Raw genomic sequence first — 16,111 nt, 5'->3', positions numbered from 1 at the left:
ACATGAATAAAATAAGGGTTTTTTAAAACAGACATGAAATCGTGCATAGGTCTTGCTCATTGTTGCCCCCCGCAGTGGCGGAGGATGCATTACACAAACAAGCGCTTCACTGGTTAGACTGAATAATTAGACATGATTCAATAGACGCATATTGAGCAGCCCAGAAATACAAGTCCATTAATTTGAATCCCAGTGAGGAAGGCGATATGATTTATCATTTCTTGGTTGAAAAGCATCTGATTATTTTGTCTCTTGTAGCTGATTTTTGTAGCAATTCACCAAGTTTTTTCTTGCTCTTAGCAAAAATGCAAATTTTATCAAAGTTTTTGATTCCTTTTTAGTGTTTGTTTTATACAGATGTTTTCAAATAGGAAAGTAATTATCCTTTGCAAAGGCAAAATTCAACCTTTAACTTAAATAAAAAAGTCACCGACACTGCAATAACAAATAGTTATAGTAAAAAGTAAAAGTAGTAAATGTTAGTTATTTTCTTTGTGTCCACTCGATCAGACCTAAACATTTTTCAACATCAATATATGTTTCAGTAACAATTAGTCATTGATGTAATAAACGTTTTGGGGAGTATTCAATAGACCACACAATCTTTTCTTGAAAAAAAAAAAGACTAGAGCAATAACACATTATTATTATACTGCCATCTTGAATCTGCACATGCAGTAATGAAAGACGAATCGAATCAAAGACTTGTCGACATGTCAGAACATGTTGAACTGCCTTTTTTCAGTTAATCGTAAAAGTGTAATTACCTGCCCACTTGTGAATTGATTTATGATGTGAAAAAAGAAAGTTCACAGATTTGTTTCAAACCTCAACACGACACAAAAAACTCACCTTCAGCTTGTTCAACATGCACCATGTGAGACGTGGCACTTCCCTGAACGACCACATCCCCCACCAGGTGACCACACTGGGTGACCACTCGCACCAGGTCGGTCACAGCTGAACAAAAAACAAACTGTCAGCAAATCAAAAAGAACTGAGGCACTTTTGTGTCAACATTTGAGCAATACGCTCGGCCACCACTAGACGGCAGCAGAGGTCCTCATGACTACACATGTTTTGATATAGTAACTTGTACATACTTAATCTTAACTACCTAAATAGAAAGTTATGTTTCCACTCATGACTTAGCTGATGAGATTCAAAGCATTGATCCAAGTTACCAGAACTGTCCGCCACAAAGGCGTCCCTTGTGGGCTGGAGCCGGTCCAAACAGTCCAGCGAGGCCTGACATCTGGACGCGAGATAATCTGCAGTGATCCGGTCCAGACATAGAAAAACAAATTCATTAAGTTAAAAAGAAAATTGGGGAGTATAAAAAAATAAAGAGTCACATCTGCTCACCTGCCGAGCTTGTGCAGCTTATGTGTGCTGGGTCGTCGATCTGAGCCAGAGAGTCCTGGATGACCCGCTCGGCCTCCTCCACGGCTCCCTGCAGGCCGGACCAGCGGGTCGCGACCAGCTGGCTCTCCAGTTCCTGCTCCCGGCTCTCCTGAGGACGCGGAATTATACACATTTCAAACCAAAGTACAGTGTCTTGGTCGGCACAAAGTATTAAAACACATCGAAAATACTTTTATTTATAACATCAAAGTAACAAGAGGGGTTTGAGTTCATCCGAAACATTTATTTTCACCTTCTCGTTGAGCTGATTCTGCAGGGCTTCTGCCGCCTTTACGCTGCTTTCACGTTCGCAGGCCAGCGAGCTCTGGATGCGGGTTAGCTCCTCCCCCTGACCAGCAAGCTCCGCCTCCGCCGTGGAAAGCGACTTCACCAACTCTGCCTTTTCTGATTTCAGAGCAGCGAGTTGTGAGCCGAGCGCCTCGCTCGACTGAACAAGACAAAAGACAGAAACACAAACAATTAGTTTGGCTGTTTTTAAAGTTCTCGTTTACTTCTTGTCTCTTATAGGAAGAAAACAAGTGCAGGGAAATCAGTTTTTCATGTCTGTAGTCGTACTTTTTCTAGCAGTAAATGACAAAAATGATTGACTAATTGTTATTTTTTTCTGCTTCTAATTTACCTTTTTTTTTAAACTTTTATCTAATAATTTGGTAATTTTGAATGTAATTTAGGCAATATAAGTCGCTATTCCCCCTACTTTTATTCAATCATGCAGCCTCAATCGGCCTCCAGGGGGCAGTCTAGCAGGAACCACAAAAAAACAGATGACAACTCATGTCAATTAATGAGAATAAAATGAAAGTTTTGTACCTCATGATGAAAACACACAGAGAAATGTATTAATGAAATAATACGGAGATGTCGGAGACGGCAGCGTAAAGATCCAAGGTTTTGTAGTTGAGGTTTTTTATGTAGCAGTTTTACTGTAATGCGAAAGGCATTTATTTAATCTTATACTTAAATCTAATCTTTTAATATTTCAGGAAGTAAATTATGGTACATTAGAAAATCAACGAGGAAATGATGTCATGAAAGGACGTGGACTTTCTTGAAAGACCAAATAGGGTGTTAATAAGTCATTGTACAGACACCTTTAAAAGTTGTGTCACGGTAAAAAACAAACACATTAGGAAACTGAACCATTTCACAGCCATTTGTTGTTGCAAGAGTGTGGTGATGAAGTGTCATCGTTAGAACGTTAAAACACATCGTGGTGATGAAAAAAAAAGTAGCTTAAAGAGACTTACGGTCTGGTTTCGACAGGTCCAAGAGAGAAGAATGAATGTTTAAAGATAGAGAAAGAGACATAATGTTACGACAATAAGTCAAGTTGAGGGCTGAGGAGAGAACAAGGGCAATTACTGTGTTTGTGTCTGTGTGTGTGTGTGTGTCTGTTATATATATTTCATTTCATGACACACAGTATTTCGTGGGAATCCGGCTGCAGCAGAAAAACAATGAGAGCGGAAACATTCTGTGGTGCAGAGTGTGACAATGACAGGAAATTCTATTAATGTCAGATAACATGCGCAGATCAGTTTCTAAAATAAACCCAAATGAGTTGCCCATGAGAACAGTCGCCCAAAAGTCCACCCGGTCAGGGTCACAGACGCCTCCCAGTTTTTACCATTTATCTCTTTCTAATGTCAAGCATCCAGTGCTGCAAGTGTTTCTACCACGTGTTTTATTCAACAAGATGTCTCTGACCTGCTGTGAGGACACCACGGTGGTCTTCAGGGAGTCCAGCTCTGCCCTGCTGGACATCAGCTCTCTCTGGATCTCCTGAAGCTGGTCCTCCTGCTCCCTCCCCTGGACGGAGAAATTACACACATCATTGACCGTGTCGACACAAAAACGAGAACTGAAAAAAACTCTCAAATGAGTTGACAAAAATGTTACTTTATAATTATTTCATGAAACTGTGACTTTCAAAATAGCACGTTCCCTTTTCTGCAATGGCTCGCCAACATAAATTACTTAATTTTTATGCTGACAAAACTTTCTGAATCATTGAAGTATCCACCGCCAGGAGTAAATCTGCACTTTTAAAAAAAAATTGTAATGATAATTAACTTGCAACTGTCTCAATTTATTATTATTATTACAAGAAAATCAGTCTCCATATCCATATCTATATCATGAGGAGATTAATGCACCAAAAACTGATGTTAAACAAGAAGAAGAAAACTATAGTTGGAGTTTGTTTTCAATCAATTTGTGACTCACAAACCCTTGATGGATACACAAAAATAAATGTATCAAATAACTGCAGGGACGGCAGCGTAAAAACTCAAAGACTCAATGCAAAGAAGACAAAAATAGAAGGTGATCAGAGTAGATAAGAATACTTGACAATGACGGTTCTGGTTTGCTAGGCTTTTATTCCATCAAGCCGTTTTACTGCCGTGTTACAAGCATAGTGTGCAAAAAGGCAGTTATTTAATTAAATATGTCAAACCTTAGGATCAAGATCAAATGTCTCATATGTGTGCGTGACTGTGTCCTGACCTGTCGGGTGGCCTTCTCCTGCGCCCCCTTCACCTTCTCCTGCATCTCCTTCCTCACGGCCTCCACCTCGTCCTGAGCTGCTCGCGCCACCGTCATCTGCCGGGTCACCTCGGCGTTCTTCGAGCACAGACGCAGATCGTTACGATCCAGGCGATGCTTTCGGGGAAATAAAGCTGGACTCGACGGCGCCGTAACTCCATTTATCTCAGAGGTTTATGACACAAGGTCGCGGAGGAGCCCGGATGGAGATTTTTTATGAAGTCGGAATCTCACCTTCCTCAGCAGCTCTGCGTGACCGTGGACCAGCTCGGTGTACTTCTCCTTTAGTTTGGTGTAGCGTTGCTCATTGGCCTGAGCCTTCTCTACAAACAAACACATGGATGAACACGAGATAAAACAATCCTTTATTCAACCCACGCTGAGAAAAGAGTATAGTCAGAGCTGATCAAAGAATTTTAAACATAAAATAAATTGGTGAACTCCCATGATGCCTTTCTATATGCTGATGTATTTAGCGACAACTGATCGTTCACTACAATATGGCATTTAAATTCAACGTCTACGTGACAATGTCAAAAACAGTTAGTAAGTAAGTAAGTAAGTAATATTTATTTATATAGCGCTTTTCGAGACCAGGGTCACAAAGCGCTTAAACAATAAAAACAATACTCAAAAAAAGTACATACTTTAAAGATCAAGATAATACTGAGAACAACACAGGAGTTCGAGAAATTCAAGGAAAAGCCTGAACAAATAGAAACGTCTTAAGATGTTTGTTAAAGGAGTCAGTAGACTCCATCAAGCGCAAAGAGAGAGGAAGATCGTTCCAAAGCTTAGGAGCAACAGCCTGAAAAGATTTCTCTCCTCTGGTCCTGAGCCGTGTAAGTGGAACCATAAGTAGATTCTGATCCACAGACCTCAGAGCCCGAGCTGGGGTGTAAGGCTGGATCAGATCAGTGATGTAAGGAGGAGCCTGACCATGAATAGCTCTGAAAGTAAGAACCAGAATTTTAAAGTTGATCCTGAAAGAAACTGGAAGCCAGTGAAGAGTTTTAAGGACCGGAGAGATGCGAGTTCTTCTACTTGAGCGGGTCAGAATTCTCGCTGAAGAGTCTTGTATTAACTGCAGGCGAGACAGCTCCTTCTTGTTAAGACATGAAAACAAACTGTTACAATAGTCCAGACGAGAAGAAACAAACGCATGGATTACAAGCTCCAGATCATGTTCCGACAACATTTTCCTAAGTTTAGAGATTTTTCTCTCAGTGTTTTCACTCAGCCATTGTTTGATTTCTAGCAAACAATTGGCTAAGCTGTTCAGCCTCTGGGGCTCAGTTGGATCAAAAGAGCAGTAGAGCTGGATGTCATCAGCAAAAATGTGATAAGAAACATCTGGAAATCTCTGAATGATTTTACCGAGGGGAATCAAGTACAGCAAAAACAATAAAGGACCCAGAACAGAACCTTGAGGGACTCCACACAACAGATCTGCCGATTCAGACCTCATTTGATTGGCAGATACACTAAAATTGCGCCCAGAAAGGTAAGATGAGAACCATTCTAACACAGACCCAGACAGTCCCACTTCATCCCTTAGTCTTCTCAGCAGGATCTGGTGATCAACTGTGTCAAAGGCTGAGGACAGATCCAAGAGAACCAGAACAGTGAATTTACCAGAGTCAGCCGACATCATGATGTCACTGGACACTTTCAATAAAGCTGTCTCCGTAGAGTGATGTTTACGGAAGCCAGACTGAAACTTCTCATGGATGTCGCTCTGATCCAGGAACAAAGACAGCTGCTCAGACACCACCTTCTCCAAGATCTTGGACAAGAAAGGGAGCTTAGAAATAGGCCTGAAATTACTGAGGTCAGTTGGGTCTAAGCCTGTTTTTTTGAGCAGAGGCTCCACAATGGCATGTTTAAATGCATTGGGAAAAACCCCTGTGGAAAGGGAGAGTTTCACCATAGTGGTAACCCAGGGGCCAATTACATCAAATACTTTGATAAAAAGCCTACAAGGAAGGACGTCATCTGAGCAAGAGGAGGGTTTCATCTTGTTCACTAGTGCCGAAATATCACCCAAAGATACAGCAGTGAAGGAGGACCAAGAGGAGGAGAGGGGCTCAGAGACAGTAGGGGTTCCAAACAAAGGGGGAGAGATTTTCTCTTTGATCAATTTAATTTTGTCAATGAAAAATCTCAACAATGCATTGCTGTCAGCTCCACAGAAGACCGGCGTGATTTGAGGAGCAGGAGACACGAGAGAATTAATCGTGTCAAACAAAACTTTTTTTCCTATTTGCTGCTACCAGTTTTCTGATGTAATCAGATCTAGCAGTTTCTACCATCTCATTGTAAGAAGTCATCAGATCCCTGAGGTGAAGTCTATGCACCTCAAGTTTAGTGGACTTCCAGAGACGCTCAGTCTTTCGACAAAGTCTCTTCAGACTCAGGAGATCTTCATTTGTCCAAGGGCACCGTTTTTTCTGAATTTTCAAGTTCGATTTAACAGGTGCCACTTGATCCAGTATTTCAACACAATGATCAGTGAAACAGTGAATCAAACTGTCCACGTCTGGGCAGTCATCAAAGGAAAGACGGTCAAACATAGCAGAAAAACTGTCTGCAGTATCGGCTGAGATGACACGCCTCTGAGACCTAACTTTCAAAGGCTTAGGTTCAGGGATGAAGTCCAGGTTAAACAAGACAAGAGAATGATCACTCAGATGGACATCATGTACAGATACATTAGAAATGTCCAGGCCAAGAGTAAAAACTAAGTCTAAAATGTGGCCTTTTTGATGAGTGGGTTCAGAAACATGTTGCTCAAAATTAAAGGCTTCTGTTAAAGTTAAAAGTTCTTTAGCAGAACAAGATGTGACGTCATCAACATGAAGATTAAAGTCTCCAAGAATAAGGACAGAGTCCATTTGGATAATGGAAGATAAGAAGTCACTAAAGTCTTTCAATTAGCTCAGTTAGCTGCGATTGTTTGGCTGGGCGGCAAAGCATTATGAAAACTGTCCAGGTCAGAGAGGTTGGTTGCGAGGATGACACCTCGAATGCAACGTTGATTTAAAGGTCAAATACATGTTATTAAATTAAGTTAAATAGTTACTACTTCGCAGTTTTTGTTTAATACATGGGGGACGTTCTTTGTTTGCAATGAATAAAGGAGCACTTTCAACTCAGGGGATTTTTTTTAACATACAGTTTACATAAAATAGCACATATTGCACAAATCTAAAGGGAAATTTACGACTAGGCAAATATTCAAAACAATAGACATCATTTAAGCTCATTTAAGACACAAGTGATCATAAAGCTGAAAAATGTTTGACTCTTTCTTATAAAACAGTGTAATAAAAGTGTCAACAATTGTTGATGCAATTCAGTTACCATTAAACGTTCACAACAATATAAAACACACGCAGGATTTGTTGAGGTTAACGGTGGGTACACCCAAGACTCACTCTCGATCTCCGTCACGCTGCGCTGCTCTTTCTCCGTGTCCTCTCTGACCCGGCGCAGGTCGTCCAGCTCCGCCTTCAGGAACTCGCTCTCGCCGGCCGCCTGGAGCCTCAGGTGGCTCTGCTCAGCAAGCTCCGCCTCCAGCTCGTTGACACGCCCCCTCAGGGCCTGACACAAGCGACCACTCTGGGGGGGAAAAACAAGAAGAGTCAATAATCTAGTTAATTCGCTTAGGAAGTATTTTTTTTCGACTCAAACCTCAAGTCGGAATGATTCCAGTTCTTCCTTCAGAGCCTGGATCTCTCGGCTCAGCTGCTCGATCAGGCGGTCCCTGGAGAGAGTTTTAGAAATTTAAGGTAAGGTAAAACTTTATTGATCCCTCAGGAGGTCTCCTTCAGGTAATAGTTTTTTTCCAATAGCCACAGTAAATACAGCAATTTTTCATAAAAAATAAATCAAAATAAAATAAGAACAAGAACATAAAGAAAAAGAAGATTATACAATCTGCAAAAGTGTAAAAACAAAGACTTTTTGGATGGTAGAAAATGGTACAAAAGCTTTATTCAAACTAGACGTGGGCAAAGTATGGCCCTAATTCTGTATTTATGTGGCCCTCATGAGGTCAAAGATCATTTAGAAACTAACTAATTTTATTTGGTTTATTTATTAGTAGTCTCTAATATGACTAATAAATAAATAAGAAATGTAATTGCCCACCACCGATTTAAACCACTTTCACATGAATAATAAACTTAAATTCCAAAATCTTACTTATCATCTTTGCGCATTCCGTTCTGACTGTTGAAGTTGAACGGGTCGACCGCAGCCGTGGTGCCAAACAAGTCGTCGAACTTTGTCTCCACTGGAGCCTGCGACAGATGCACACAGAGTCAAAACAAATCTACTATTATTCGACACCATCTCCTGGTTATTACCGCGAGCACCGGCACGTCCGTGTCCACCAGGTCGTCCGTCTCCACCACGTGCTCCGACTCGGGGGACGACGCCTCGGCCGGGATCACGACCACGGGGCTTATGTGTTCCGATAAAGCAGAGGCACGGAGAAAGTTTGGGGGATTCTGCAAAGATGGATCAAATACTTTCACTCGTTTTCACGCTTTTAAGTAGGATTTTTTTCTTTTAGAAAGAAGGGTCTTTGATAAAGGTTAGCTTAAATCAGGAGATAAACGTTAAAAGGGAGAGGATTAGGATAAAGTAAGTCGTCGTCGTCACCTCTGGCAACTGTGGGATCTGGATCAACCTCTTGAAGTACTGCAAGTTACTGGAGCGGTAAAATAGACTTTTCAACCTGAAAGAGGAAGAAAGGGTTGAGATGAGGGGACAGATCTTTGGAAGACACAAAGATTGGGCTTGAATTCTTCTTACTTCTTAAACTGCTCCTGGAATCGATCTCTGTGACCCTGTAGCGTGTCTGCTGGCAGGCCTGCATATGAACAAATAACACAACAAATCATATTGTGCACATGAGGGCCTGACTATAAATTCAGAAAACAATCCAGAAGTCACACTTTTTATCACTACACAATTATTGCTGGTCTATGAAACCTACTGTGTCCAGCTAAACCGCTAACATAGCTCTTAAAATAAAAGTTTAAATAATAAAAACAAACCATAAGTCTTTAAACCTCACATTAAACTGTTTTACATTTCTTAACCAAATACAAAAACGGGTATAAAATAAGTTAGCCACAAGGGTTTTAAAGTTGCTAACTGTTAGCATTTAGCTGACATTTCTAATAGCAGTTCCGAAAAGACGCCTCTAATCTTCACTGATACACATCATAAGACATTTTAATAAGTTGTTGGACAAGAAACTAAACAACTTTCACCATAAAAAAGGAGGCAACAACTTAATAAACTTGAATTAAAGTGGGAACTTTATCAGTCTTTATTATTGTTTTATGGACATTACTTGGTTGTTGAAAAAGTCAATAAACTTCACTTTTTAACTTATATTTGGATAAACCACTGGTCTGTTTACTAAACAGTTAAGTACGTTATATATCTGAAACAAACACACACGTAGGAGTGTGTATAAAATATAAAACTAAAATATTTAGTGCTAAAGTAGCTAACTGTTAGCATTTAGCTGACATTTCTAATTGCAGTTTAAGAAGCTACTATTCTTTACTGGTGATAAACATTACTAGATATTTCAAGAGAAAACAAAAAGGAAACTAAAATCTGTATTGTTGTTTCACCGATGCTTCTTCAAGTACAATTATTAAACATATTATTTTTAAATGTTCAAATCAGTTTTGATTGATTTTACAGATGATTTTAAAGCCAGCGTTACTCACACGAGTGCAGCTTGAACAGCAGCTTGACAGTGTAGTCGTAGAGGTGACTGCAGTCCAGGATGACTTGGATCAGAGGAGCGAGTCGACACTGACCGGCCGCCGTCACGGACACGGACCGAGACATGTCCAGGGAGCTGAACACTGAGGACCCCAACGCAGGTGCAGTTATTAAACACATACGAGATCCATGTGTAAAACCTGACGTTTCCACCCATAGATAAACACACTCCTGACTCCATTGTGATTCTACATGATCCTCTCTCTGCTCTGATATGACCTCATGATTACTAACATCCCACCCTCCAAAATAAAACGCTAGACGACATTGTCTCATGAACCGTCATCCCACCCATGTTTACTGCTGCTCTGCTCACACCCTGCCTTAAGCATGGCTTTAAAGGTGGTTTCATGAACAGCACAGACACACAACACTGTTATGAAAACACTCCAGAAGTGTACACTACATCTGGGTTAAGTGTAAAATAAACTACACAACCAAATCAGCAACACACACTCAAAGATATTCCGACATTTGTGTAGACATTTTACTAGTATATTTCATCTTAAGGGCTGTGTATTGGCAAGAATCTTGTGATAAGATACGTGTCATGATGTAGGAGAAGCGATATGATATATTACGGTATACTGTGGTACTGTAAGAACAAGGATGTATTTCTTGTACTGTCCGAGTACTTGACTCTTGATGAAGTCTTAGCTGCTTTCTTTTGTTTTGAAACCAAAATATATCCAAACATCAGCTTTTAAAAGCTGCTGGAGTCGACTGTATCCTCTCGTCCTCAGTCGTCTCCATGATCGGGTTCCTTTAGTTGCAGAAGAAGTAATGACTGCTGCCATCTAGTGGACGGAATTTAATTACAACAACTTAATATTTGCTCCTAATAGTAAATACAAAATAAGTTACTTTATTAATTGTAATATAAACCTTGAGAACTATGATAAGATAAAAATGTATAGAATATATTTATTTTTTTCATTGATGCAGTGAAGTTATAAATAGATATTTTCTCACACTATTCTTCATCAGGATGTACAGTCCTGCGAGAACAAAACATATAGTTGTGGTGATTCACTTATGAATGAATAGGTGGGGAATTTTCGGGCACCAGCCGCTTCGCCCGAACGGATCCCCGGAGCCCGTTTATAACCATTAACCTGGGCTGACTCACCAGACAACAACAAGGCTTCAGTCTGCACCCACTAACAGTTTTATCACCGGCTGAGTCAGATGATGCAGAGCCGGCTAATCTTCAGCCCACATCTGGGCGTCTGATTCCTCACGCGAGAGGCGGTAACTCACCCCCCAGGAAAAGGTTGAGCTCCAGCTCCAGGTAGTCGAACATCTCCACCGTCAGCTGGAAACTGCAGGGTCGACAAAACAAACGTTATCGTTTAGAGAATTATTATTACAGTTGTTAATACATGTGAATGTAATATAATTGTGTTCCTGATGACTATGAAAGTATATCAGTGCTATCAGGATAATGAATGGTTGAATTTAACATTTAAAAATGTTTTAAACTTTTAACGTTTTTAGTTTATTTAATTATTTTTGAATAGTTGGATTCAACAATTTCTATACTGAATGGTGGAATTTGTTTCAATTGAATATTAATTCAAATCAATGTCTTGTATATTAAAAGCTTTACTTAAAAAACAATATATATATATATACATTTACAAAATAGCTTTTTTATCCTTTTTTTCACACATAGTTTAATATTTCAATTCCGATAATACAAAAGTACATTTTCAAGATTAAATATAGTTTAATTTAATATAAAAAGGTTTTTATAATAATAATATAAATATAATATTTTGTTATTGTCTGGTGTAACAATTTGATATTGAATTTAAAAGACAACAAATTAAAACATTTTGAAAAAAGGAACATTTTTTTTTGGGATTATTGGAATTTTAATGTCGAATATTTGTCAAATTCACTTTGAAAATATATATATAAATATTTTTAAACTAAATGAAAAATAGAGAACATGATAAGTATACAAATGACTGAATGTTGAATTCAATTATTCAATAAAACAAATTCAACTTCTTAATATAGAAAGAATTCAATTAAATTGTTTTATGATAATCCAATACTTACACAATCTAAATAAAAAGACAAAAAGTGTGACCATTTTAAATGTTAAATTCAACCTTTCAATAATCTAATTAAAAATAAAATCAAAATCATGGATAATAATCTTCAACATTGTTTTTATATTGTGAGTGTGTGCAAATATCCTTCATTTTTGTTCATTTTATATCATGAATTCCTCAATACTTTTCTTACATGATTGGCAAAAATAAGTGACAGAAGTTGTAGAAATGTTTCAGCCAGAAACAAACGCCAGGACAACAGCTCAGGCACGAATACATCTCACTCACAAGTTATTGACGTCATTCTCTCCCGCTTCTTCGAGCTGCCTGTTTGACATCTGCAGGTTTCCCGGGAAACGAGGGTTCTGGAAGATAAGAGGCGATGAGCGGAGAAACCATGACCGAACATCCTGGTGCGAGCCCACTTCACACCGCTCTGGTGACTGGACACAACAACCCCGCCGCTGTCTTCTAACATCTTGAAGGAAGAGTTTCTCATTTTTCAGATGTCTGGAATAGTTTACGGTGAAGTAGGTCTCACCGCCGGCATTAAGACTCATGTTCTGTGTCGACGAGCTATAAAGATGCCAGTGTTTAAGACAGAATATTTAACTTTGGGAGATATTGTTGACAATTATACAAAGGCTTCAAAATGATGTTGAATTAATTTGACGCTAGTGTTTGGTGGAGGATAATAGAGATAATAATAAGAGATGGAACAAGCCTTTAAGCCTGAAAAAACAACACTCCAGGACTCTACACTCCATCTGGGTTAAGTGTAAAATAAACTACACAATCAAATCAGCAACACACACTCAAAGATATTCCCACATTTGTGTAGACATTTTACTAGTTTATTTCATCTTAAGGGCTGTGTATTGGCAAGAATCTTGCGATACAATACGTGTCATTATGTAGGAGAAGCAATACGATATATTACGGTATACTTTCATACTGTAAGAACAAGGATGTATTTCTTGTACTGTCCGAGTACGTGACTCTTGATGAAGTCTTAGCTGCTTTCATTCGTTTTGAAACCAAAATATATCCAAACATCAACTTTTAAAAGCTGCTGGAGTCGACTGTATCCTCTTGTTCTCAGTCGTCTCCATGATCGGGTTCCTTTAGTTGCAGAGGAAGTAATGACTGAAAGACTGAAAAGACTCAGACTCGTACTACTTGTTACAGATAGTTTTGTAAATATACATTTTGTCCGGCTCCCAACCTTGAAGGTGGAAGGATTTTAGCTCCTCTTCGGATTCAGTCGGACACCTCTGACCTACATTTTCTCGATGCCTATATAGTGGCGTGCGGTGAGGTTCGTGGCTTATTAGGAAACGACTCCTTGAGAGTTCGATTTTTAAATCTAAAAAGAGTAGTTTCCTCAATTGAGTACTGTGCCTTTAAAGTACCGTTTTAAGCGCCATCAGCCAAACTAACAATGTGAATGAAAATCATAAAACTTTTATGGTGAAATCTCATGAATCAACCCAGTGTGTGATGGGTTGTGCAAAGGTGAGTATCAGTTCAGAGTTTCACCTGAATCTTAGCAGGAAATATGCATAGTCAGCGATATTTTACAAAAGAAATGTTCAAAATTAGTAAAACAAAGATCACTAAATGAATATAAATATTCATTTTATGTTGCCATTGTTTTGTTTTTTTACTGTCATGATCATCTGACCACATGTCTATAAGATGTGAAACTCAAACAGCAGCTTAATTATAGAAATGTAAAATCTGTTTCAACACAATAGGGGAAGTAAAAAATGGAAATGAAGCTCTGGTGAAAATATTTAAATTATAGGGAATAAGCATAAAACGCTACACATTAGATCTAGAAATGTTTATCTTACAAGTTAAAAAAAATCAAAACTGCAATAATTTAAAGTCAGACATTAAGGTTTGTTATTGTTTATGTATGAAGTAGTTCAAATGAATCATCTCAGTTTATTCTACTACGTCATTTTTAGTGTTATCAACATGATTGATGGATTTTGAAGAACGATAATCTCAAGGTGTTTCTTCTTGGAAAAAAGGGGACACATAATAAGTAATACAATCTAAATAAACTCATCTACATAGAATACTAGTTCAAGTGTTCATTGACTTTCATGATTGGGAAGTAGACAAAAAAATCTTAATACAATAAGCAACTTAAAATGTGAGGCAACATCAAAGCTCAACGTGTTTAAAACCCACAAGTGGTCCAGGAAATGAGAGGAAACCTTTAACTGAGAGTTGCTGAAACAAAACAAGATGTCGAAATTTTCTATTCCTGCCAAAAAAAAAAACCCAAATCACATACGCTTAAATGAAGACATTTGTAATCAAAAACAAGGGTTGTTTGGATGCACAAGCTTCACAAAAAAACATTTGGCTCGCTCTGGCACGGTGCAGCGCCATCCCATAATAACAGCTACATTACAGGCCATTAGTGTAAAAGCCAGACTTCTCTGTGAAGTCAAGCCTCCCGCAGAGAGTTGTCGGCACTAAAAAAAAAAAAAAGGCCGAGAGAGATAATAAGTGACGAGGGAGGCTGGTGCCGGTCTTTATGGGCCTGGACGACTTACTTTGATGTGAAACTCCATTTTGGTGGTGAGCAGTTTGAGGTAGATGCTGCACAGCTTCCCGTAGCCTTCACTCAGATGACCCTTCAGGTGACAGGTGGTTAGAAGATGACATGCATTCAACAACAACAACATACAATCATTTTTTATTCTCCCTTCAAATCCGAGTGGGAACAAAGTTGAATGATTGGCACTGAAGGGTGTGAATTGCTTCTCACTTCCTTTTTTTATCTCTGTGTCGATGATGACACGACAGGAAACAAACGCAACTAAAACACTGACTTCCTGCATCCTCACTGCCTCTGACCCCAGCGAAAAAACTGAGTCATGAAAAGTCTAATTCTGAGTATATGCCAGGAATACGGGAGAGAAAATGTACTTCAACAATACAGGCCTGGGGGCCAAATGCAACCCATTAACTGGATCTACTCGGCCATCATAAGGTCAGAGTAAAAAAAATAAACTGATCATTAAATTTGGTTTGGGAATTTTGATTTACATAATTCAATAATTACTTAAATTCTAAATAAACATTGGTTTGATTCGACTTCTTTCCATTTAATTAATTCATCACACAAATCAAATATATCCTTATTGTTCCTAATAAATACATCTTATATCCTTATTTAAAGCATTTCCCTTTTTTTTTTTTTTTTTTTCTTTTAATATTCCTTGTTTTCCCTTTTTAGTTTTCACAATTTTTTTTCTTCACTTCATATAACCTTCATCTTGTTTTATATCAAGCAAAGGAAACAAATTAGTTCTCATAGATGCTGCCATTATGATCCATTTTTAGGACAAAACTAGCCCGAAATAATTTAGTTTTGCCCTCGACGCAGATTGTCCCGACCCCTGCCTCAGGTTATTTAATTGCAAACTTTAGATTGTAATCTTTACTTTACTTTATGTCGTATTAATACAGTGTTACAATAAAAATCAAGAATCTACACCTATCATTGTTTCTTTAAATTACCATCTTGGTATTTATTAAGCAAATTAAAAAATAAATACAAAGTAAGGGGAAGAACACAAGATATATTATTACATTCTTGATTCCTTCATTACATCTCAATCAGTGAGAACTACTTAATAAAACGGGATGAACTTCTTCACTGAAGGACAACATTTGATCAAAGTCATTAGCAAAGTTGTTCTCGTGCAGAGATTAGCAGAAGTTAATTAGTCGGGGCCACAGCGACTGCACTGGGAATATGGAGGCAACCATTAGAAATAGCTCAGGACATAAAACTGAAGGAGCACTGTGTGGTTAACAGGAACATGTGATGATGATGATGATATTATGGGATGTTGTTGAAAGATTGAATCACAATCTTCTGAAACTCTCGCTCTTCTTACCCACATCCTGCTCATATCGATGAGATCCGCCTTGTTTCTCATCGAGTCCTTTATCACCTGAAGGAACACAAAAGGTATTGAAGTACAACTTTCATGATGACGACCAAAAAAAACATGGCGACGTACGTTCGGATGTCCGTCTCGCAGTATCTTGTGGAACACGTGACAGAACTTCCAGCAAAGGACCGCATTACTGGAGAGGGGGAGGCGGTTGACGGTGGCCCAGAAGGTGTGAGCCCCCTTTTCATGGTGGGTCCCCAAAATACATGGTGGACGAGAGCAGGTCAAAGAAAATACGACAACAAAAAATCATCGTTAAAACTCGTCTGTTCACGT

At 38.8% G+C, this 16,111-nt stretch overlaps 1 protein-coding gene across 2 annotated transcripts in view; it reads right to left on the bottom strand.

Moving 5' to 3' along the window:
* The window catches only part of hip1 (huntingtin interacting protein 1), a 39,170-nt gene that overhangs the window by 5,696 nt on the left and 17,363 nt on the right, over window positions 1-16,111 (bottom strand). For both annotated transcript variants that reach the window (XM_087794840.1, XM_087794839.1), the window contains 19 exons: window positions 15,902-16,044; window positions 15,776-15,832; window positions 14,423-14,503; window positions 12,138-12,214; window positions 11,047-11,108; window positions 9,729-9,869; window positions 8,794-8,851; window positions 8,641-8,716; window positions 8,343-8,486; window positions 8,179-8,276; window positions 7,666-7,738; window positions 7,410-7,593; window positions 4,207-4,295; window positions 3,934-4,050; window positions 3,133-3,234; window positions 1,658-1,852; window positions 1,366-1,513; window positions 1,185-1,271; window positions 853-960 (listed from right to left, as the gene is read on the bottom strand). In XM_087794840.1, coding sequence (XP_087650966.1) covers window positions 853-960; window positions 1,185-1,271; window positions 1,366-1,513; window positions 1,658-1,852; window positions 3,133-3,234; window positions 3,934-4,050; window positions 4,207-4,295; window positions 7,410-7,593; window positions 7,666-7,738; window positions 8,179-8,276; window positions 8,343-8,486; window positions 8,641-8,716; window positions 8,794-8,851; window positions 9,729-9,869; window positions 11,047-11,108; window positions 12,138-12,214; window positions 14,423-14,503; window positions 15,776-15,832; window positions 15,902-16,044 — 2,040 coding nt within the window. The remainder of the gene's footprint in view (window positions 1-852; window positions 961-1,184; window positions 1,272-1,365; window positions 1,514-1,657; window positions 1,853-3,132; window positions 3,235-3,933; window positions 4,051-4,206; window positions 4,296-7,409; window positions 7,594-7,665; window positions 7,739-8,178; window positions 8,277-8,342; window positions 8,487-8,640; window positions 8,717-8,793; window positions 8,852-9,728; window positions 9,870-11,046; window positions 11,109-12,137; window positions 12,215-14,422; window positions 14,504-15,775; window positions 15,833-15,901; window positions 16,045-16,111) is intronic.

The sequence above is a fragment of the Callionymus lyra genome, chromosome 7 (genome assembly GCF_982586985.1).
Source record: "Callionymus lyra chromosome 7, fCalLyr1.hap1.1, whole genome shotgun sequence".
NCBI lineage: Eukaryota > Metazoa > Chordata > Actinopteri > Syngnathiformes > Callionymidae > Callionymus > Callionymus lyra.
This window is presented reverse-complemented; position numbering and strand designations above follow the sequence as displayed.